At 43.1% G+C, this 24,958-nt stretch overlaps 1 protein-coding gene and 1 long non-coding RNA gene across 51 annotated transcripts in view; one reads left to right on the top strand and one right to left on the bottom strand.

Moving 5' to 3' along the window:
- CELF2 (CUGBP Elav-like family member 2) overlaps positions 1-24,958 on the top strand; it is a 789,997-nt gene that overhangs the window by 613,919 nt on the left and 151,120 nt on the right. For 45 of the 50 annotated variants that reach the window (XM_070601472.1, XM_070601463.1, XM_070601447.1 and 42 more), the window contains one exon: positions 11,795-11,991. In XM_070601472.1, the coding sequence (XP_070457573.1) occupies positions 11,814-11,991 (178 nt within the window). In that variant the 5' untranslated portion in view covers positions 11,795-11,813. Of the gene's footprint in view, positions 1-10,882; positions 11,628-11,794; positions 11,992-24,958 lie in introns of those variants that run through there. The other 5 variants (XM_070601462.1, XM_070601471.1, XM_070601466.1 and 2 more) reach the window with 2 other exon arrangements.
- Positions 5,503-9,481, bottom strand: LOC139080523 (uncharacterized). The gene is made up of 2 exons (XR_011535091.1): positions 9,347-9,481; positions 5,503-7,925 (listed from the first exon to the last, which is right to left on the bottom strand). It is a non-coding gene; the product is annotated as an uncharacterized lncRNA (long non-coding RNA).

The following is a 24,958-nucleotide window of genomic DNA, read 5'->3' as shown; positions in this document are numbered from 1 at the left end:
TTTATGGCAAGTTGACCATAACATCGTTGGTTCTGATGTTAGTAATTAGGTCAGTCGTTTTTACTGGAATCATCTCAAGGCATTGTGAATATTGGATGTAAAATTAACCGTGATCCTATTTGGAACCAAAAGGAAATTCTTCCTGGATGGTTTTGACACTGTGAAATGTCGGTCAGGCCTTAATGTGGCAGCTTGTGGTTCCTGAATGGATTTCTTTCTGGGCAGGGGAGCAACCACAGATGTGGACTCTTTTTCCACCTTGATATTGAGGAACCTGTTCTCTTTGAAGTTCATGCCTTCACGTCAATTTGCTTGGTGCCTCAAAGTGAAGAGTCATGAAACTGGAGTGGGTCCAGAGTGAATTAATCTGAAATTAATTTGATTCTGAAAGACTCCATCTGGCTGTGTTTGGGAAAGGCAGTTAGACAGATATATAAACAAATGATCATCTGTATTCATTGTGCCAGATGTAGTGTCAAAAAAATGAAGAAATGGCTTTAAAAAAAATCAGCGATGGGGAATTTTGAAATAATGATATTCAGCCTCTTAGAATAACAGCCCATTATAATTTAGCACATAATCCTATTTTTATTCTTATTTGTTTAGGGGGTTAGCTCTGATGGGGTGCTTTTTAAGAAATAACCAAATTAAATGTCAAAGTTTATTTTAATTGGTGATTTAAGATGCTAAGTGGAATTTATGACATGCTGAGAGAGAAGGAGAGAGCCTATAAATTTCCAAATCAAAATGGGGTGTTTGATATTGATTTCATCTTAAGATCTGAGTTAGGAATTTAAAAACTAGCAAAGTGGAGTGTCATTTGGGCTTTGCCTTTTGATAAGTGGTTTGTAGCATGACAAACTAGCATGTGTGTATCATAGGGAAACACACAATGAGCTGGCATGCGTAGAATTATGGAATTCTTCTTTGAGTAATTATACAAACTTGGCAGTGTTCCTTAATGTTACTTTTGCAAATTTCTTTAAGCAGACTATCAAAGGGGCAAATGTTTTGGATTGCTCTCTAGGAGTTTAGCACAATCACTGTAGAACATCCCATTGCCTTTTCTTATGTCAGAAGAGAAAGATTCTAGAAAATTCATGACTAGGCCTGTGAATGGTATCATAGCCATCTATTCTGTGCTTTTTGTTTGCAATTTTTAAACCTGAAACATCATCTTTTGTAATGTCTCGAAGAGAAAGAATTAAAGTTTTCATCAGTGACACATTATTTACTCTAGAAAAACAGGCTCCTGAGAGGGAGCAATTCATCTCTCCCCAGGGCCCCACCTATCTTCCTCACTTCTCTCAGCCAAACAACAACCCAAACCATGATAACAGCCAGGTAAAAGTAGAGCAGAATACTTAGATAGTAAAAGTTAACCCCCAAAAGCTGAAGAGTCTCTGCAGAATCGGTTGCTGCGTTTAATGACAACAAAGTCGATGGTACACAAATCTTGAATTTTGATGCTCACTGTAGTGTTAGATTAAGAAAGTAAAATCTCAGATACCTGGAGCCCCTGGGGAATGTCAGTCTTATTAGCTAAGTTTGCAGTAGACTTGAAAGCTTATCCTTTAAGGCACCAATTCTCTTTATTGTCTCATTTTGAAGGATTTCTTCTTAACAATAAATTATATATTTCCCTGCCTTCTTAAACAGAATTTATTGAGCATAATGTGACCCTTTAGATGAGACAAAATTGTTGTTAGGCAAATTAATTATTCTGCTGTGCTGCTGTCCTTGGGAACTCCTGGAGAGTATAAGTCAGCCCTAGCTATAAGTAGGCTTTCCCGCTGGATCTGTTCAGATTCTCATGTCTGTTGGCTGTCACTCCATGGGCCCACCCATTGTATACTCTCTTATTTGCTACTTCTAACCTCCTGTGTGTTTGAAAGACGGATAATCAAGGCCATGAAGAACCAACATAAAAAAGAACTCTTTGAGGAACGAATTAGAAGGTCCCCAAGGGTTTAAAGGGCAAGAACTTTGTGACATACATTTTGGCTGCTCTGAGGTCCTTTCTTTCTTAATTCTGTTGCTGGCATTTCACCTACATATGAGTTTGAAGGCATTATGAGAAAGGAGAAATACACGCAAACCTAATAAATTGTTAGCCTACAGAAATACATATCTTTCTTGACAAATGGATTCTGTTTTCTGATCTAAACTACTGTCATTAATATGACATAGTTAGTTCCTGTTTACTGTCAACTTTTGATTTTCCAGATCAATGGAAGGAAACAGTGGCATTACTAGTCTCCAGCGCAGTTATATCAAACTTTATCCTGCTGGCTGCATCTCTTAGGCTGGTGTTCAATTTAAGTTGTATTCCTTGATTACACATCGTTTATGACCGAGGAAGGTAGGCCAAAAGCACATTGAGGAGAGACCAGCCTGAGATTAAATTTTGCCATTGATAAATGATAAAATGAATAATAAATGGACAGATAATCAATATTTAACGGAAGAGTGGATAGAGTTCAAAAAGCCAGGCAACCACAAAGGTCGGTGAAGTCTTTGTCCTTCAGTCCAGGGTAGGAGAGCCCATTGAATGGCTTTATGGTAGATTCAGGCACAAGAAGATGATAGCCAGAGTTAGGACAGAGGCTGTGTGGGGACAGTGGACCCAGAGGGCAATTTAGAGGAAAATAGGCGTCTCAGTGACGCACTGCTAATAGATGTATTGACTCTCTGATTCCATGGAACAATACCGGAAGGGATAACATGGTTCTTTATAATTGTGGTGACCAATTGCATAGCGTGCCATTTAATTTTTACAACTTTTAAGACTTCTCACTGTATTAAATCTACTCATTCAGAAAGTGCGTGTTGAGCTTATACTGAGACTGAGTTCAAGGCACCGTGCTCACCTCCAAAGGAGGCCTGCTCTGAACACCTGATTTAAAATTGCAACCCTGCACCAACGCTCCCTGTCTCCCTTCTCCGCTTTATTTTACTCCATTGAAATTCTTTTTCTGGTGTTAGGTTTACTTACTTTGCTTATTTTATGCTCCCCTCTAGAATATAAGCTCCATAATACACTTTTACCTTATTTTATTCATCGCTGTATCCCCAGCACCTTGAATAATGTCTGGCTTGTGGGGTCACTTCATAAATATGTATTGAATTAATGAGTGAGACACACCTGGCGTCAAGAATGTCACAATCTCACCATGTACCTGATTGGGGGGCTCAGTTAATTCTTGTTTCTATAAGTTCAGCAGTCGGAGGAAAGGAGAGGGGCAGGCTAGCTGGGAACCTGTATTATACATGTGTTCTGTGTAGGGCATCGTTCCCATCCTTAGATGAGGGGGCGGGGTTAAACCAGTAAGAAAAACAGGGAATTTGAACTTGAAACCTAACTGGAGGAGATTATTTTTAGATGTGCTGATTTTGAAGTGGTTCTAGAGCCTTCTGTCAGTTGTGGCTACAGAAGGTCAGATTGGAGGGTTGAATGGACCAGGCCAGGGAAGTGATTTTCACACAGGTGCTAGTGAATGACAGGAGCATTGAGAGTGGGTAACCACTGCAGGTGTTAGGCCAGCTGCCAGCGTGGGGATGGGAGGGGCTTCCATGGATGGAAGTGGGCTCCCAGTGTATGGCACTGCGAGTGTAGATGGGGGACAGGGCTGTGCCCCGCAGTGCGAGGGCCAGCAGTGCATGTGGTAGCTGTCCCAGCTGTGGGTCTGCGCGGTGCTCTCTCTGGCATGGTTCATGTCCTCTGTCTCCAGTGTGTGCTCCGTGGGAGAAGGGAGGTACCTGGGCGACTTTCTCTCAAGTCTCAGCACCCTAGTTACCGTGGCCTTTTTCTTCCAGTTGTCTTCTTTCCATCTCATTGCCCACTCAGTGAAATGGTAGCTTATCATCCTTTGCCTCTGATTTTTTTCAGATTCTATTTAAAAATTCGACCATGGGATGAAGTTTGATTTGAAGGCTGAATGCCAGTCTCTGTGGCTAAATGAGTCACTTGTTGCTGGCTCACCTCGGGCCCTTATATATTGCTCTCTTCTGGGCCTTATGCCTTTCTATTTTGGTTTTGTATTGTGTCTCGGTCTGTCTCTTCTCTTTGGCTGTCGGTGGCTTAGGGCCTCAATTACGTATCTTTCAACTCTCTCTTCTTCACACCTAGGACTGTGCCTGACATAAAGCAAATCTTCAATAACTGTGTCATATGAAGGAGAGTGAAGGACTGTGTGTGAGAATAAACCTCAGGTGGGTTGAAATCCCGCAAAGGTGAACCATTCTCGTTCACCAGCAGTATTTCTTCAATGAGTAGAGAGTGTTGTGAATACGCCCTGATTGTTCCCTCTTGCATAAGTCCTGGCAAAATATTTTAGCCAGCACAGAAAGCAGGAGTTATTTGCCTTGAAAAGCACAGTTGGTGACACCTAGGTAGAGGGTACCAGGCACTCTGTCCGTGTTCTTTGCCACTCTCAATGTACATCCCTTGTTGTCATCATTTGCTCCTAGAATGTGAATATGGGAGACGTTTTTGGTAAAAATCAGTGTGAAGTTTGGGAATTTGGGACCAGTGTGGAGTTTGCGCCCACATTTGTCTTCATAATGATTCGCATTTTATTTCATTCATGTGAACCAGTGTCTTCTCCATCATCCAGAAGGGCCATGTACAATTACTTGCCCAAGCAAACAGGTGAATTCCGCAGCATTTAGCTGCGGGCAGGTAAATCAGACTGGGAGGGCACCTAGAAGGAATGCCCACGCGAGCCAGGTCGCCTCTCCCTCCCCTCCATTCCCTCATCTCTAAAGTGGGGGCAAAATACTGACCTCAGCCGTCCGGGAGGATTAATGAACGTGAGCTCCGGAGCACTTTGAAAATGTGAAGCCCAATATAAATCTTCTGTGTGATGATTATTTCCCTGTTGCCATTTCTAAAAGTTCATCTGAAAACCTCTCCCTGTGCAAATGCCTTCTGCTCTGCTCCGAAGTCCACTGAACTCTTTCTGATAAATCACCGAACGAAATGAGTTCCCTATCCGCAGCCACTGCCTCACTGCCTTCTCAGCGAGGGTTATCGTGTGCTCAGACTCCAGGTATCCCCTGGATGCCTCCAAATTCACTTCGTCGTGGGGGTTTTCCAGCGTTCTGCTTTTTACTAGCAGTCCAGTTGAGAGAAGGTAATAAAGTTTCCCTTTTGCTTGGTGAGTCCAAACGCCCGTGAGCTGTGGCCTTTTCGGTAGGAATAGCTTTCTACAAGTCAAGGTGACATTTCACCCTGGCCAACAAGTGTAAAGTTTGGAGACCTCCATCCTAATCCAGTCCACCACTAACTCCAGCAGAAGGTCCATCACAAACGTGTCCTTTCCTAGTTGTCTGTGAAAGAAATTGATGTTCTGTACGTTCTTAATTTTTTTTTTTCAAATTTTGTCAAGGCACAAGGATGAGCATATTACATGTGTATGTACTTGCGGGAAACTTGAACTTTTCTTCAGAGGAGCAGAAACTAATTTATTTACACTTTGACCATTTAGAGAAAGATTTTGCATCTTTCAGCTACTTAGGGTATTATTTGTGAGTTCGTGGGCTGGTCTGCAGAGGTCTTACCTCAGAGGTTTGGGGCTCCATTTCATAATTGGAATGGGTGTGGCTCACAAAACTTGGGCTACACATGATAAATGGTAACAACACCTTCCAGGTAGATACAGGAACGGCACTGCTTTTCTCATCTTACTGGTGAGAAAATTACCATCCAGAGAGTTTTGTTAAGTTTAGCCAGAATCATTCAGCAACCCAGGATCCCACGACAATTAAGACGTAGGTGTGTCAGTCCAGTGGCAAAGGTGTTCTGTCAAAAGGCAGTCACAGAAGATGGAGGTTTCCTTCATGGTGACCCTGAAGTGGCGCCTTTTCAAAGGGAGATGCAATTCCCAGAGCTTGAGGTTGGATAACAGTAGTTTTCTTTTCCTAAACTGAGAGGCTGGGGCGGGTTTAGAGTAGAGAGTTGCGACTCGTGAGTGGGGCTCTGCCCAAGTCCCTGATGTGTGATCTGGAGTGTGGCATGGGAAACTGCTGATGCTGTACCCCGGGGGCCACATTAGTGGAGGTCAATTGAGGAAGAATTCTGTTCTTAAAGAGTGAACAACAACATGGACAATGTAGAAGAATGTTAATATTCCTGAATTTCATGCCCATCCTATTGCCCGCCAGAAGGCCCCTAGGCCCATTGCCAGGTTCTTTCTGCTTTTGCCTCATGCGGCTCAGTCTTGGACAGTTGCCTGTGGTCACCAGGCAAAGCCTGTTTCTTTGTGTGCTATTACTTAAGTACAAGTGATATTAAAAAACAATTCTCAAGCAGCCTGTCAGCTGACTGAAGTGATGGGACCGCATTCGGGATATTAGGAAGAATTGGCACAAATTGAGAGAGATGATGCTCTGGCAGCAGCCCCAGGCCACCACCAGCCACTGAGCAGTTCTGTCTGAACCTGCAGGCTACCCTCCACAGTATAGGTGACACCTTGTCAGCTCCCTGGCTTGTGCCTTAGTCACCTGTGATCCCTGGGGACTAAACTGGACACAGGTAGGGAGTCACCCCAAGGTTTCAGGTAGCTGGTCATATTATCCAAATTATCTTCTCCATGATGGTCATCCAGCTCCAAATCATAATCGTAGAAGGACAGAAATTAAGAGCCAGATAGGAGCTGCTTTTCTCTTTGTCTTCCAAGCAGGAAAACTGAAGTACAGAGTACTTACATGATTTGCTTGGGATCCTACAGTGAATTTAATGCTAAGCCAAGACAAGAGCCCAGGCCATCCAGCCCATTGTCCCACTGACCTGCTGTTGTGTGTTTCAAGTATGGTATCATTTTCCTGGCCCCTCATTCCTGTTTTTCCCAAACAACCTCCTGACGAAATAATATGTTTTGATGAATCTCAACTCAGTTAAGGGAAAAAAAGTATATCTGCATTTAAAGGTATTTAAATTTAAATTAATTAAAGTTAAATTAAATTAAAATTTCAGTTTCTCAGTTGGACTTGCCACATTTCAAGTGTTTAGCTGCCACGTGTAACTAGTGGCTACCATATTGGATTGTGCAGATTGTAGAACGTTTCCATCATAGCACAAAGTTGGACAGGACTGATACAGGATATTCCAAGGAACAAAAAAAAGTAAAATGGATAAAAAGTATGGGAATATTAAGACTATCGATAACTACCAGGGAGATTAGCTATCTTTGTACAAAATTTTTCCAAGACAAGGCATCTTTGTTTTGGGGTTGGTATATCTTCTGAAGGTGGCATTTTATGTCTTTTTTTTTTTCAGCGTTAATATAATTATTTATCACCACTTGGCGTTTCTCAGACCCGTTTTGTTTTTCTTCCTTTTATAGAGATAAAGGAGATACAGTACAATAAGTTGCAATCCCCAAGGAACAAGATGAATTAATAGAAATATCAGTTCATTTGTTTCCTTTCTCCAAAAGGAAACCTGCTATTCGCTGAGCCTTCTAAAAGCTCGTTGTCCTGGAATTAATAACGATAATAATAATGCAGTGAATCAATTATTGTAATTTTTATAATATTTTACTGCTTAGAGGAACCTCAGAAGATTTAGCATATCCTCTGTCGAGCTACTTCTCTTTACTCGAAAATAGAATAGGGAAGTAGGTCAGTGCTTGTGCTAAAGGCAAAAAGTAAGCACTCTCATTTTTTTTTTCCCCCCAAACGTCATTATATTTTCGTCTTGGCTCTGAGACTGATAGCACCAATGCCTGCTGGCTTAGTGCTCTCTAAGTTGTGGTCCGATTCCATATGGCATCTGTCCTGGAGGAGCCTTATAGGTGGCTCTTTGCCAAGAGCAAAAGCGGAATTGGTGCTCTGGATCCCGATGCGGTTTGTAGGTGAGGTGCCAGCAGAGATGTCTGTGCTCGCGTCTGCAAATGGCCACTGAGTCCACAGGAAGCATCACCCTAGAGAAACCCAGTTCATGGAATATTAAGGCACAACAGTCTGCCTTTATGTCTTGCTTCCTTTGCATCGTCCAGATTCTGCAGGCACCTCTCTTTAGGAGTGTGACATAGGAAAAGTCACTTTACCTCCATGACTCTCAGTTGCTTCCTTTCCAAAATGGGGATAATGATTTCAATTTCCTGGAGCTATTGTGATATTGTATGTCAAGTACCTGGCAAAGCTTTCTGGCAAAGAGGAGCCCCTCAGTAAATATTTGTTGAATTTGAATCTAATTCCTGCACTCTGGTGGGTGCTGAGGATGACTGGGGAGTACAGAGAAGGGAGCTAGTCGAATTTTCTAAGCCTGAGATCAAATTCTCGTAAATAGATCTCACTGAGAGTCTTGCTTAGATTTGGGGTATCTGTTCCCGTAATTACTCCTCTGTGAAGAGCACATTGGCTCTCCATGGCCTCTGGTAAGTACCCTGGAAGGTTTAACTATTGGACACACAGTTTCTGGCTTCCTTAAATGTGTCAACGCTTACAGCCCCATGAGGACCAACGAAGTCAGTAAGTCTCCACTAGAAATGAGCGTTAGCCAGGAAGAGAGTTGAGAGTCCAAAGAAGGAGGAGCTTACATAGATTAGAAGACAGTTAACCAGGCTGTTGTGGGATAGGACCACCCATCCGGCACAGAAGCTTTGATGGGGAAGATGTGCTCTTGCTGTTGATTTGTATAACAATTAGACCTTGTTGGATTTACTTAAGGAAGGGATTGTCATGCCTTCGGCATTTGATGCAAACCTTTGGAACAGTTGTTGACAAAAACGGCAAGTAGCTGGGAAAGGATGTAGGTGTGAATGAGAGGCCCTCACTGGTGTGAATCTGTGGGAATGGAGAAGAAGGGAATCTGTGGAGATGCAGACACCGATATGTGATTATTGAGAAAATATAGGTCTTGAAGCAGTCTTAAGGGACTCTTAAGCTCAGCGCTTTTTCCCCTCCTTCCCACAGATAGAAAGAGGGAAGTGTGTGTGTGTGTGTGTGTGTGTTTCTTTTAGTGCTGCCTTTTCTTTGGCAGTAGGACTTGCTCTTGGCCCTGCCTTACAAATTTGCCATGGGCTGTTCACTCTCAGCCCGAGGAACGACTTGTGCATCACAAGGTCAGAGAAGGGATTAACAGTAGAAATAGCCAACACTTACTAACCTCTTACTCTGTGCCACGTCCTGTACTAAGTATGAGACTCCGAGATGGAGTTGATTGTTCCCATTTTACAGATAAAGAGTCCTAGGCCCAGAGTGGCACAGTTAGGAAGTAGTGGTGCCAGGATTCAAAGCCCGTGCCATGAACACTGACACCCCTCTGCTTCTGGATGATAAGAGGTCTCTGGGCATCTGTCAAGGATGCCTGATGGGGGAAGGATTATAAATATGTACTCACCAACATAAAGACCGAAGGTGTAAGGTGTAAGCTCTGCTCAGTTTCCCTTCCTTTATGCGCCTCAGTGGCCGTGTATTTTCTGAGAAAGTAAAAACGACCTCTCATTTAGAGAGACATTAAGCAATGCTTGCTCTAGAATTCTAAGCGTAGATATTAGGACTACTGTACTGTCGCCTAACTCCTCTGTGGTTATTAGCTGTGCTCTGTTCAGGCAACATGCAATAGCCCCATTCTTTGAACTTCCGTTTGCTGTTAGCTGAGACCTGTGGCAATGCCTTCCTCTTTTCATTCTAGCTGACTGTCAACAGCAGTAACCACAAGTCCTTCCTGTCCCAGAAATAAGTCTTGCCACACTCTCAGCTCTCAACGAGCTGTGAACGCTACATTCTGTTCTGCGTGGGACTTTACCACCTCCACCCTGCCGAAATCAGCTCCACGGGATAAACGTGTTTATTGAATTCTCAAAGGGTGATTTGAAAATAAGTATAGGTGCATAAGAACAAGATAAACAATGGGGCTCTAATATAAACAAGCATTACATTACACCTAAATTGTTGAAAGAAGATTTTGTGCTCAATATTTTATTCAGCGGAACATTTTTTATAACAATAAGGTTGATTAGAAAAAGCTCTGAAAGTGCTTCAAGTTAGACAGTCTGATTGTTTATCTCAAGGATAAAAAATAAAATGGTAAAATAGGGGGGATAAGAAGAAGTAGAAATTGAAGCCAGGACCTAGTGAACAATATTTGCCATCATTTTCTTTTCTGGATTAAATTGAATACAAGATTTCTCCTTTCTGTAGGTTTTTTTTTGTTGTTTTTTAGCCATGAATGTCTTTTTTTTTTCTCCCCCCACGGGCTCAGAGCTAGCGTAGGTCCACAGCCAATTTAAGGTGCTCTGGTATTTTTTGATTGTTTCTTTTAACCAAATAAGGAACCCTGCTTAAGATCTTTGAATACCTTCTTACTATGACTCTGAAGCTACAGTGAAATGACACCTGCCATTTGCAGCAAAGTTTTAGTCCATGTGTCCCTTTAATGATCTTCCTGCCCCATTGGGCTGGGGGGCAGCCCCATGGCTCTGTAGATACCATATCTGCCGGGTTTCCACTTGTTTAGGTGCATTTTATTTTCACAGGCTGAGAAGCTAAACGAAGAGCACAGTCCTGCAAATGAATGCTGCTTAGGGCATTCAGCCTTGTCACTTGGCAGAGTAGGTGGGTTTAGAGTGCATTAGGAGGGGGGATGATGAAGAGGGTATGTGGTTTTGCTTTACTATTTACTGCAGCTTAAATTGGGGAGATCCAAGTGACAAATGAAAACCTTCATCATCATATTACATGATGGTGATGAGAATGGTAGGTTCTAAACAAGCATCCTCTGTTCCAAATGAGGGTTTTGGAAAACAGCATTAAGGAAGATTGATATGTAAAAGCTTATGGTCTTGTTCTTTGTATCAGCCCCAAATATTTATTGAAGCTAGGAGAAGAAAAAGCAGACTTTCCTCTTTTCTCTCCCAAACGTGTGATTGTTTAGAACTCAAGTGCAACATCTGGAAGTCAGATATACAGACAGCAATTTATGGAGTGTGAAAGATTTGAAATATTCAGTGTCCTTTAGCGGGAACTCAACTTTCTGGGGCTGCATTTTTTTTCCGGCACAAAGCAGGCAATTCTGAGATCGCCTTTGCCTCTCTGAATTAAACCCTTTGTGCCCGGGTTCCATAAACAATGTGCTTTTTAAACGGGAGCCCCCTCCCGGCCCCAGCTCTTTTCTCCAGCGTGGGCAGCCAATCGGCTGCACGGAGCCGCATTGCTGGAGCACTTTCCATTCTGAGCAGCAACAACGTACTAATTTGATGCACACATGGATGCCTCGCGCACTCTGCAAATTCATCACCAGCATCTTGCATTAGTCATCTGACGGACTGCCAAGTGTTTCATTTTCTTTTCATCTGACTTTATTATTACCACCTCTCTCCTCTCTTCCAAAAACCTCCAAAAACGGGAGAGGGTGGAGGGGGGAAATCCAGCAGAAATCCAGCCCTGCCTTTCTTTCCACACGAGAGCCAGTGAGGGGCTGATAACGCTGCGGATGCGTTGATGGCTTCCTTGCAGAGCGAGACCTGCACTTAACTTGCAGCTGCCTCCTGAGCTGGGTTTCAAGATGTCCACGCCCCGGGTGACAGCCGGCGGGGCGCTGCCCTGTGCTCGGGCGCCGATGCTGAACAGCAGCCTGCAGTGAGAGCCCGCCGCTGCCGCCACCGAGGAGCAACCTAATGGTGCCTGTGCTTTGTTTTAGTTCATCAAATTTCTACGACTCATTAGGCACTTTGCCCCGTGCTCCTCTTCCTCCTCCTTCCGCCTCCCCGCCCTCACCCCTCTATTTTTTTTCTTCCTGTCCCTCGCCGTGCAGCCCTAACTCTGGCTCCCGGTTCCCTTTTGACAGTAACGGCACAGCCAACAAGATGAACGGCGCTTTGGATCACTCAGACCAACCAGACCCAGATGCCATTAAGATGTTTGTCGGACAGATCCCCCGGTCCTGGTCGGAAAAGGAGCTGAAAGAACTTTTTGAGCCTTACGGAGCCGTCTACCAGATCAACGTCCTCCGGGACCGGAGTCAGAACCCTCCCCAGAGTAAAGGTACAGACAGCGGGGACCCCGTGACTGGGGCGGGATTGAGGGGGCCGAGTCGTGGGCATCCCTGGGCGTCGCGGGAGGGAGGACTGTGAGTAGGAGCCAGCCCTCTGCCCCTGTGCCCTGGCGCGACCAGCCCAGCTCCTCCCGGCGCCCCCGCCCGCCTGCCTCCGGGACAGGTGGACGAGCTGGCCTGGGACCAGGGAGGGAGGAGCGGAGGGAGGGCGAACGGCCGCGCCTCTGTCCAGGCGCGTGATTGCTCTCCTGAGGTCACTTTCTAGGCAGCGCAGGCTCTTCTCAGGAGAAGTGACTGCCTCTCTAAGGAATAGCGTTTCTCAGCCTTGCATTTCAGGAGCTAACTCTTTCTACCCCTGCCTTCCTATTATTACCCATGTAATTACAATTGCATTTCACTTTTCCATAGCCTATGGGCATTCTGAAATGCCTTGTAAACAGTCAGTGTGATACCACTGGTGCAAGGAATAAAGGGTACACTTTTAAGAAGGACATCAGTTCTTGGGGTCTAGAGGAGGACCATTAAGTGAAATGTGCCTTTTGGGGCGGGAAGTAGCACCCTAGTGGCCTGAAATAGTTAGCACACTTTCAAAAATGCTTGTGGTTTACGCCCTTACCAGAGGTAAGATTCAAGTGTACAGTCTGGTGGTTGTTACTGCCTCCATTTTAAGCTGAGGGTGATAGGGGGTTGCAATTACTAAAACAGAGAGAGGCCGGAAACCTCTCCGCCAGGTTAAAGCTTCTGTGTATGGGAGTCATCCTTTGTAAGCTCTGTGCAGACTGAATTTAAAATATCTTTGCTGCTGCAACCATTTGGTCTACGTTGATGTTTTAACCTTGCTTTGGTAATTTTGTTCTCTCTCTGTTCTCCATCTCTTGGTCTTTCAACCCAGGGCTCCATCTTTCTCTGGGTCTCACAGTTCCTTTTTGTCTGCACCTTGGGATTTCTGTCTGGCTTGTTTTATTTCTCTATGGCTTCTCGTGAGAGCTCCTGCAAGCTCATTGCTTTGGCTTGTACATACACTTTAGTTACATACTTTTCTCTGAGCCTCTTCCTTACTGTCAAGGTGAAGGCCTGTGACTAAGTAATTGTTAAGACTCTGATGTTCTGTGACTGTGAGAAATGTTGAGCCATCTCTTGTTCCTTATAGTTGTTGAGATCTGCTAGGACTTTTTAGAACCTTTTAAGGAATTTAAAAGCCCCCAGCGAATACTCATTTTATTAAAGTGAACAGACGTGCCTTCAGATTGTGTTCATAAGACTCTCATTTCTATCTCAAAACATATCGTGTAACTGGAGTGTTTTCAAAAGAATACATACAGAATTTTGTCACCACAAACCCGATTCTCTCATAATTTGAAAAATAGAAAATTAGATATCTAAAAATCAGTAGGATTAAAAACATCCAGATTAGGGCACTATTAAGAATGCTTATTAATCATATTCTTGAGTTAATTACTTACATGTTTTCTAAATGGAGAAGACTAGAATTTTTTAATACTTAGCTTTCATAGTATTCTACTGGGGAAAGGCAGTATAAAGCCCTGGACTGGAGCTGAGTTAGCCAATAAGGACCCTCCCACCATCTAGGATGGTACCCACAGAAAACTAGGCCAGAGGCAGTAAACTAGTGCTTTAGAGCAGTAACCACAGTTCACCCTTGACTAGGAAAATAGGCCTCCAAATTTCAGTTTTCCACCATTTTTGAAAATGACATCTGACTTAATGATCAGAGCTTATTTATTTTTACGATGCCTGGTTACTCGCATTTTAGCTTTTGATTACACATCTTGCCTTAGCCAAAAAGACTTTTCTCTCAGTCAAGTAGGTATTGTGCATGGCCTAGTTCTACCTATTTCTCTCTTTTTCCCAATGTTCCTCTGAGCAATATCTTTACCAGGCTGTTGAAGAATATACATTTTGATAACTTCATTCACTAGGTCTTAGAATAACTTCATTGAAATAGTTTGCATAAATCCAGAGTCTTGGAGGGGAAGGAAGGCCTGATGTGTAAACGAACTTTTCCGAGCACACGCTGTGTACCAGCTCCTATGTTAGGAGCTTTCCTTATGTTCTCTCATTTAGTTCTTACTGAAATCCTGAAAGTAGATGGTATTAGTCACATTTTACAGATGAGAAAACTGAGGCTGAGAAAAAGTTAAGAAATGGAGCCCAGTTTACCCAGCTAGCAAGTGGCAGAGTAGAGACTTGAGCACAGTCCATCTGTCTTCATGTGCTACACCATCTTGCCTCTCAGTGAGATAAGGCCACAAACAAGCCTTGGTCTGCTCCATTTCAGGACTTAGGTCAGATGCCTTCTCCTTTACCAAAGAATTCCCCAAGTGAAAGGAAGGAATTTTGCCTTTTCAGGGCAGGGTTGATTTTGTTTCTGTCTTTGTGTATGGTTTTTATACTCATGGGTTTAGATTGTACATCACTCCAACTTATGGTATCATGGGATAGAAGTTACAGATGAAATCATTCAAATCTTACCTTTGGAAATATAGGTCAATTCCCATTACCGTGAGCTCCAAGTCTCACATCAAATATTGCTTGAAGTATGTGGGCTGTCAGCCAAAGCTTGAAAGGGTTTTTGTTATACAGACATCTCTGTTGTAACGGGATTTGTTGTGATGGGATTTGAGCTGTATAATGACATTCCTCTCGGGGGATTACAGCCCGTAGCTGCTTACGTATAGACAGCAACAACCAGCACTTTTCTTTACATTGATACCTATGTATGCCTTACGTTATTTCCCTGGTCGTATGTAAAATAGGACCTCACGTTTACGTTGGTCCTGACTCTGTCAGCGGAGTACAATTATCCTGTTTCCTCAGGGCTGATGTCAGAGCCTCAGAAATTAGAATCTTGGAGGCTCTTTCTAAAGATGGTTTAAATTTTCTAAGCAAAGCTTTTGGAGTGACCTTACTGATAGCGATGGTTCCAAGGAAAGACAAAATCAGGCTATTACCTAATCCAAGTGAGTTAGCTTTTTTTCTCACTTTGCATCTGAGGTTCTATTTAGTCTTGAGGCATAGAAACTTTGTTCTGTTTTTGAAATCATCCTTTACGAGTTAGCGTTTAAGCTGTGGATTTCTTCTCCCTGTAAACGTGTGTGTTGATCAAGCAGGCTTGGCAACCCTGGGAAACCTAGCTAAGTGAACTCTCCCGCCTACTAGGACTTAACGGAGAGGATGTTTTATTCAGTGGTTTTTTTGTCAAGTCTCTGTGTGGTGAGAAATGCCAGGTAGTAGTTAGGAGCATGGCCTTTGAAGTCAGACAAGCCTAAATTCAATTTCTGGCCCTGTCTCTTCCTGGGTGTTGGCCTTGAGCACATGACTTAATCACGTCTGAAAATGAAATAGGGTTGCTGAGATGAAGTTATGTGCTCTGCACAGAGCTGGAATACGGCAGGAGCTTGTTGTCATGATGGTTGTTATTACAGTTATTGTTATCATCATTGTCTCCAAGAACTTCACGTCTAATAGGGACAGTGAGGCCAGCACACAGGTAACGATAATATAAAAGAACGTGAGATAAGACTAAGTAAGAAAGAGATGAGCGTATTTGAACTATGGAAGTTCCGGGGAGGAATGAGTAACTTGGAGCTATGGAGATAGGAAAAGATGGCCTGTTTCCCAAATCTTGGGGAGAGGGGAAGGATTTCAATAAGTAAAGAAAAATGTTGAGCGTTACAAGTGGATGGACTGGCCCGATTCAGGCATGGAGATGAGAAAACGCAGGGCAAATTCTGGGAACTATGGATTCTCCCGAAGTTCAGAGAAAATGTGAAATATATGAAATGAAATGGAACAGAGGAAGGTCACAATGCCTAGAAATAAAGGCTAGGACCAGTTCTTAGAGGGCCTTAATTCTCCAAATAAAATATTTTAATTTTATTTGTTGGACACTGGAGGCTCCGTGAAGGTATTTTAGCAAGGGGAAAAGGAGCTGGGAGACTGGTGAACATGTTGACTTGTCTTGACAAGTACTTGCAGCCTGAACAGAGACGCTGTCATGACAATGGAGAGGGAGGAGCTGAGCGATACAGACATCACAGTGGTGGAAGGAAGGGGACTTGTTAACTAAATTGGGGCAGTGATGGCCAGGAGGTTTTGGTTTAACCAGGAGAAGTGGGAAAGCAGTCAGCAATGGTGGGAACAGGGAAGGAGAGGAATATTAAGTTCAGTTTTGATTGTGTTGAGTCTGAGGTGCCACAGAAGAATCAAGAAGGATGTGGGCCAAGAGGAGCCATTAGATTTGGTGACTGGGAGGGCTTGAGAATTTCAGAAGGATAGCTGAGGTCACGGTGAGGAGAGGGATTGTGCAGGTATACATGTGGAGAAATAAGTGCAGACTCCCCTTTCTAGCAGTCAGATCATGTAAGGAAAGAGAGCTTAGGTCTAGCTTTTTTTGTCTGTTTTTTTTTGGTGAGGAAGATTGTCCCTGAGCTAACATCTGTGCCAGTCTTCCCCTATTTTGTATGTGGGATGACACCACAGCATGGCTTGACAAGTGATGTGTAGGCCATGCCCGGGATGCGAACCCATGAACCCCAGGCCACCAAAGCAGAGCCTGTGAACTTAACCACTACATCATCAGGCCAGCTCCTTTTTTTTTTTTTTTTTTAAAGCAAAAGATAAGATAGAGCAAAAGGAGAGAGTGAAGTGTAAGGAAGACAGGAATCAGAGTCCTGGAAGAGACGACAGGAGCAGTTGAAGAGTGCCTATAAAAGGGTGGAAAGATGCTTCACCTGAGACAGCAGGGCAGTTTGGGGGAAGTCACAACACAGCATGGGGGGAATAGACAATACAGATCCCGTTGGTCTTCTCAGTAGACAGCACATTGCTGAGAAGGCTGGGCAGCGTTGAAGACTTAAGGAGAATGGGAAAGGTTTAAAACGATACTTTGGAAAGTCCAGTTGAGGAAAGAATCACAGGATTATTGAACAGCTTGAGAGCCTGGTTACACTTAGGTTGTGTCAATTTAGAGCTGAGCCTGATGGTTGTCGTTCTGTGATTTTCCATCCGTGAGTGAGCAGAGAAACAGAATCAGAGGGAACCGAGCGTTGGTGATGACCAAGACAGACGTGGTAGAAGGTCAGGAAGGGCGTTGACTGTGTTAGAATGTCCCCTGAGATCTAAGATAGGGAAGCTGATAAAGGCTGGTCTGGGAGGAGAAGGGGGAGTCGAGGGGTTGGAGATGGTGAACGAGGTGTGGGGGAAGAGGTGGCAGGTATGGAGATTGTTCAGTGAGACCAAGGAACCCCTAAGTGGGACGCAAAGTGTGTGCCTTGGATCATGACTCTGCTACTATTTCAGTTTAATCAAAATTATAATGCAGGATCATAGCACCCTGAAAAAGCTTACTCTATAATGAATGTTGGTTACATTTTTCTAAGCTCAAGTGGTTAGGTGGTGGTATCCTGATTTTACAGGAAGGAGAACTGAGGAGTCTGTGCTAAGCAACTAGAAAAAAAATCCTTTAGCATTTGAGATTGGAGGGTAGAAACAGACCCCCGGTCCTAACCCAATGCCTGTTTGGTTGCATTTTGACCATCTCTCTTTGGCGACTTCTCAGCCAAAAGAGAACTAGAAATGAGAAGTGGCTTGTGTCAACTGTCTCTACAAACCCACAGGCCTGAAGGGCAAAACTTCCTTTTTTCTAGAAATGTGCTCAGAGGTCATGGCGTAACTGTTGTTCAGCTGTGGTCCTTCCAGTGCTAAAGAGCCCGGAGTGTTCTGGGTGGAACAAAAATTAAATTTATGGCTCCTCTGGGAAGGATTATTACCTTTAATTTTCAAAAGAGCAGCTTTTGGAGTGGTTTTGGTGCTGGTGCCATTTCAGCTTCTCGTCGGTCAGGCTGCAGTTAGGGTGATGCTGGGGACTGTTCTGGACAGCAGTTTGCCTTGAATCATTTGGTCCTCATCCCCTCCTCCACCGATCTTAGACTGTGACAGAATATGAGTCGCTTCTTTCCTCCTCGGAGCCTTTACTTCAGTCTTCAAGAATTCATTAATAAAATCTAGGTTTGTCCTAACGTCTTCCCAGTTCACCACAGTGGAAAATGCGCTTTCTCACTGGAGAATGAGATTAGATGGGTGGGGAATGGACAAAGAGAGGCAAGAAGGAGAAGGAGAGAGCTGAAAGCCACCAAAACCTGATTTTACTTATTTCAGAGTTGGGCAGGAGGACAGCCCTGAGTCCAGAATGTTCTTCTGGCTCTTAGAGAATGAGAGCAGGCCCTGGAGTCAGGAGACTTGGAGCTGCTATCTGTTATCTGAAGCCAGTTTAGAGAGCCGGCCTCCGTGTCTTTATCCTTGCAATAGCGATAATACCTACCGCAGAATTTGCGTGTTCAGTGAGAGAACAAATGTGAATGCCGCTAGTATGGTCTAAAGGCAGTTGATAATCTCAGAAGATTTATTCTTCTTCAAAATGTGAAGAAAGGTTTGTGAGGAACACCTTCGATCTTTTCCTTAAAGGGCTCATGTTGGAGGACTGGGGTGGGGGCAAAGAGGTTCATTTTCATGTTTTATGTCCTTTCTTCCTAAAAAACTCTGTCAGAAGCTTCCTTTAAGTGATAGAAATGGACTGGGAGCCAGTTTATTTAAGGGATGCCATCTCGAAGTCTGTAATTGAGAAAGAATTCAAAATGCAGGAAGACGAACCAATTTCACATTTTCATGCGCGCAAGTAGAGGATAGGATTTCTGCCCTAAATTTCTGGAAAACTAGGATTGCTGCCCTAGATTTTCTGAGACAGCCCCAGTTTTGATGGTGCTGCTTCCGTGGCCCACAGGAAAGATGCTTTCATCCTGCATTAATTTTATATTAACAGAAATCACGGTGGAACTCATTGTGACATCCTTCCATTGTCGGCTGACCGAGATCCTACAGGATCAACAGAAAATGCAGTCGTAATTTTCATATTCTCGCAGGCATGGATCCTTATTCACACCCTCCTTGTGAGAGGTAGATTCATTCGCTCTATCATATGGTTATATTAAAAAATTTCACAATTCATTTTTTTGAAATGGAGTTTTAAATTATTTTGACTTACATAGACTGCACTCGTGGACCTGATTGAGATGAATGAGAGAGAAATGTGAAATAAGGCTCCTTTAAGTAATAGTGAGAAGGAATCCCTTTAAATACCCCGTTCTCTGGTGCTGAGAGACTGGACTGTGCCTGTCTAGCACAGTGCTGAATTTCTGTTTCTTATATCAAAGGCTGGCTTCTACCCTGGCAGATGATATCTATCCTGGGTACATTTTGATCCTTACATCTCTGGAGGGAAAAAGAGGAAGAAAGGGAAGGAGAGAGATACAGAAGACACACAGAGAGCCAATATCAAAGAAGAAATGAAATTACTGAAGGTTGCTTCTAACCATTTTGTTTTCTTCTCCTCTGTCCGGACATCAGCTGGCCCCCAGTCCTCTCGTCCCGGTAGATTGGCATTTCTGGAATTAAAGGAGCAAAGGGATAAAAGCCTCTGGACAAAAGGAGAACAGACTTTTTTGGTAGGAATTTGACATGAAAAGTAAACCCAGGGTTTCATGGCTTATGTCTGTTTGAGTCCCTCCAACACATATTGAAAAAGCTAAGTCTGGGTGTTCTCACAATTCACATTTCCCATTGATTCGGTTACAGCTTGCCTGCCTAACAGTCTTACTTTCCTTTTTATTTGCACCCAAAGAGATTTCTCCACATTAGAGACGCTCTGCCATTGGTTACGCAGTTATACCACTCTGGGTCACCATACTGTGGGTCGGTCATTATGAAACCAGTCTTTGGAAATGAGAAGTCCAGTTTCCTAGCCAGAAAGAGAAGTCTTCTCTTTGGGCTTATGCTGTTAGTTACTCTGAAACACACATGCGTTTCCTCCAAGTTGCCTTAGCATGCCCGCCCTCCCTTACATAATGACTTCTACTCCTAAGACCCCAGATAGTAAGGCAGTCAGGTTGAAAGGTTTCCTTTCTTCCATCTTCAAACTTTGCTTCTAATGAAAATTTAAAATTAACCATTGTTAAGTTATATTTTTAGAAGTGTTCAGAATGCTAGCGTTAGAAATATTTTAAAAATCATTAGATGCCTTGCAAAGTTTATTATCTTTAATAATTCCAACCATGGTAAAAAAAAAAAAAGTACAATGATGTTAGCAGAATTGGTACCCTTTTGCTTATCTTGTGTTTCTAGATTCTTAAAAGATTGAATTTTCATCCTTGGATGTATGGCCCCTGATGCTAACAAAATTTAGGCATGAGGTCTTGGGTTCTTTGCTCCTTGATCAGATTTCACTGATCCTGAGACCATCCATTCTCATGCTTTGCTTTCTGATATTGGAGAGCCCAAACCTCTTACTGGAACAACTCTCCCTCCAGTCAGACATAAGTGTGTCAGGATGTATCATGAATAAATGCAGAACAATCATTGGGATCTTCAAAACCATTGGAAGCTAAAAAGGGATGAAAAGAGAATTGGCCATATGGGAGAAAGTAGAAACTAAGCTAAAATAATGTAATTTAGCCACAGATTGGTAGGAGTTTATGTGCTTTGGTAACAAAAATGATGGATGATGCCACGTTAGCTGTCAGGACAGTTAGTCAAGAGAATTGAAAATGTTCTGGCCCGTACTGTGAAATTCACTGGAAAATCAGTTAGACATTAGGTATCTCAGTGTTACATTAGGTATCACGCTAGAGAAATTTGCAGTGAGCTAGGCCAATTAAATATATTAGAGAGTCAGAGTCTTGAATGTCTTAGGATATTTTCAAATCTGCTTTGATGAGTACATGTGATGGAGAAGGGAACGCAGGAAAAAAGCATATGTGGAATGATGGGTTATGATGAACTTGGATTTCACAAGGCCTCTTTTCACTCAGTCACATAGACAGACAAATATATAGCGAGCAGAGAAGCAGGTTTTGCTATAAATGGAAAAAGGAGCTGGTTAGCTGAACAGGGGCAGGTTATAATGGTGAAAACTAATGGGTTCGAGAGAATGGGGATGGCAATTGAGACGCCACAAGAATGGTATTAGGATCGATATTTTTTCACTCTCTATGTAAATTACTGAGAAAGATGCTCCTAATCCAGTATCCACGTTCTGGTATTTATTCAAACTGGAGAAACCCAATTGGAGAAATACACTTCGAACCGTCATCAGTTTGAAGCTTAAAGGAATATAATTTCTTTAGACTTCCATTAGAGGATCATAAATTGGAATTGGAGAAATGAATTGAAGGATTGAAAGAGAATATCCACGTGTCACACGCTTTAATTGACCTAGAATCTGATCATTCTAAAATATTTTGGGGTATGTTAGGCCTCTGTAGGACAAGTTCACAGCCTAACCTGCATGTGGCTTGAGACTGATCTCTGCATGGTAGACTTCAGTGTCGTCTGCAGTGTTCAGAGTCTCTTGCCAGCTAAGTCCATGAATTGCTACACTTTTGTTGAGTTCTTTTTCGTTTTACTTGGGAGGAAAAATGCTTCCCAAACTCCTATAGTTTAGTGGAAACTCCTACGCATCATAGACATGTAGAAAGTCGTGAAAACATTAGGGACAGCGAGGAGAATAAGAAATAAGGCCTTCAACAAGTGGATGGTCAAAACGGCCCCCAAAATGCTAAACGTTACAAATGAAGATACCCGACGCCAAGTGTTAAGAAGAGGTAATTCACCACGTTTCACAGAGAACTTTCTCGCCCCTATCTAGGCCACTGTGCCCAATATTAGGAAATGCTATTGAAGTTGTATCAAGGAGATGGAGGCGTTCCGGAGGACAGCAGCATGAATCGCAGAGGTCTAGGAAGGTGAACCCATATGGAAAGCTCTAGGAGGTCAACTTAAAAGACCTGAGAGCATTGAGTCACAAGAATGAAAAGAGGGAAAAGCTGTAGCAAACATAAAAAGAGGGATTGTGCTCTCAAAAAAAAAGTTAGAAGAGAATGTGATTGAAGTTTTAAAGATGCCAAAGTGCAGAGGGAGCCTATATATAGATGAGCTCTTTCAATTAATGCTAAACCGCAGGAGTCTGCTGTGTATACTTAAAATGTTGGAACGGCAGGCAAAGTGTAGAGTTGGAGCCAAACTTTGACACAGAAGAGGTGCTGAACTTAGAGAACTTGATGAAAGTTAAGGAGATGGTGGGGGCAGCTAACCTACAGTCCGCAGGAGTGGACCTCTGGCCAGCGCTTTCGTGTGGCTTCATGCTTGTTTCTTTTATAACAGGATTTGGAGCTTAGGGTAGCCTTGAAAGCTCTGGGTCCCATTTAATGTGGAATTTAACGTAGAATAGAAAAGATGAAAGATGTGGCCCAGAGAGTTAACAGAGTGTTTACCAAAGTACCGGTCACGTGGCAATAACCATTTATCAGTGCCTTCTGTGTGCAAGGCATTGTACTTAATGCTGAGAATATAAAGGTGAACAGCCATGGTCTTTTGTCCCAAAAGGAGAAAAAGAATTGAGTGGTATTAAAGAGAGGGCTGCCATAAGTTCTTTTGAAATGTAAAGCCAGCTTTGGGTTGGCAGTGTCCACTTTGCGCGCGCGCACGTGTGTGTGTATTGTGTTTTTGGAGAACAAACTCAAGAGGCCCCTGAGCAGAGAATCCTGTGCTGTTCACATGGTAAAGGTGAAGTGAGAGAGTTAGGGGGACCCAAGGTCATGTGATAGTAGGAGTCTGACGTTTTTTCTCTCAGCGACATACCCCATATGTCGTCTTTCCCCTTTTTCTTCATTTTTAGTTTTCTTTCTTCTTTCTCTGCCCGGTAGGGAGGTTAAGGCAAGTAGAGGCTGAAGTTTCAGTAAATGAATCTTTCTGAGGAGTCTTTGTTAAGTCTAAGGATGTGCAGTTTGCAGTGCTCTTGTTAGCGTAACTAAGATGGTGGTGGTGTGCCAGCTGGCCCTCACCATCCTCTTTCAGTATGCCACCAGTCCTGCAGGACAGCATCAGGCCCTTAGCTCTTGGATCTAGATCCAGTTGATACTACAGAGCAGCTAATAGCCTGAACCCTCATGGGAGGTGTGGGTGTACATGTGTACGACCCACACACACGTATGTTTTAAACTTTGTGGTAATTCGAAGTTAGTTTATTTTTTTGAACACCGTTTCTTCAAATGGATGTGTTCTTGCCTATGTGGTAGTCTTCTGAGGAATAAATTATTTATAGAATATTGAATATAAATTGCCTGGTGTGCAGTGCCTGGCATATGCTGGGGACTGAGAAGAGGGTAGTAGATGTAGACAAAGAAGACAAAAGTGAAAAAATGGCAGCAGTAACGGTGTCTGATTTTGTAAGGTATATGTTTTAGGAAGGGTTGTGGGATTTTTTTTTTGTAATTTTTGTCCGTGGAAACTTTCTAATCCTTCTTAAGTAGTTTGCTAGAAAATTTTGCACCCAATTTATTTATTTATTTTTTATTTATTTATTTTTTGAGGAAGATTAGCCCTGAGCTAACTGCTGCCAATCCTCCTCTTTTCGCTGAGGAAGACTGGCCCTGAGCTAACATCCGTGCCCATCTTCCTCTGTGTTATATGTGGGACGCCTGCCCCAGCATGGCGTGCCAAGCGGTGCTATGTCCGCACCCGGGATACAAACTGGTGAACCCCGGGCCGCTGAAGCGGAATGTGCGCGCTTAACCGCTGCACCACCGGGCTGGCCCCTTGCACCCAATTTAAATCGGCGTTATGTGGGGCAAGGGGAGGACATGGTAGAATGAGGCAGGGGAGGGACAGTCTATAAAGACCAATGGTCTCTGGGCAAAGAGTGTAAAAGTGGGCAGGACAAATATTTGAAACTGAGAATCAGAGACTGCAGAGGGCCTGCTACAGATTCCAAACCTAAGTCATTATTCAGAGTTCTTGAACCTAGTGTCCCCGGCCCTGAGGACAGCACACTCTTTCAGAATAATCAGATGTCTCATTATCTTACTTGGGCCCAGATTTCCATGGACATTGTATGGTAACTATAGGCCTTACATCATATTGCTCAGCACACCGGAGTGTGTTTAATATCGTTATTAGACTTTCTGTTTGACAGTTTTCAGGTTTGGTTTAGTTTTTTCTTTGGCACACAGACCTTTCTGCACGGTTTGTTGCAAGTGGACATTGCGACTAAACTACCGTCAACAAGGTGTTACTTTTGAGTTATTTTTCAACGTTTATTGCGGTTCCTTCCTTCTCTTTTACATAGCCTCTCTCCTTACCAGCTGCGCTCAGTTTTGAAGATGGTCAGTTGGCATTAGAGAGGTGCTCTGTGACCCACTAGTAGAGCGATGTTTACTGACTTTGATGGTAGCCATCTCCAAGCATCCTGAACTAACCATCGTCAAGATCATTTTCACACAGAGGCTAGTTCTTAACCCACCCCTATACCCTACCACCTGTACCCTGTTTCAGAAGCCTAGAGAGCAGCTCATTTTGAACACAGTATCATTAAGATAATTATTAGAAGAGTCACAACTTTGAAAAGGAAATAAGTACGTTAACCAACATTAGCTTTCATACCCATTAACATCCTTCTCTAAAAAATAATCGTCTTACTAAGGCCTCCTTATTGGGGACTTACATTCTGTTCAGTAGAAGTCTTGTACTAATTGTTACCAACTCTGAATAGATTTTCTTAGTGTAGTATATGGTTAATGCAGCCTAATAAAAGATGTAAAGTTGTTATTTTTCACTGTCTGTGTTGCTTCTTGAAGATTCTCCGAGTCAGGTTAGTTGGTGTTTGTTTTTTGTTTGTTTATGTTTCTGTGCGTGAATTTTTTAAAAAGAATTTTAGGTCATTAAAAAGAGGATGTGAACCAACTTGTTTGCAAGAGTTAAGAAAAATCAATGGAAAAGCATTGCTGAATATATACACTCCTGCTGTGCTGGAGGCATACCTTTTCTCTGCACTTCCATTAGGCTGAGAGCAAACAGACCCACTTAATTTCACTCTCTAGATGGAAT

Source organism: Equus przewalskii, chromosome 30, assembly GCF_037783145.1.
Source record: "Equus przewalskii isolate Varuska chromosome 30, EquPr2, whole genome shotgun sequence".
NCBI classification, from domain to species: Eukaryota; Metazoa; Chordata; class Mammalia; order Perissodactyla; family Equidae; genus Equus; species Equus przewalskii.
The sequence above is the reverse complement of the archived record's forward strand: the minus strand, read 5'-3'. Positions and strand labels throughout refer to the sequence as shown.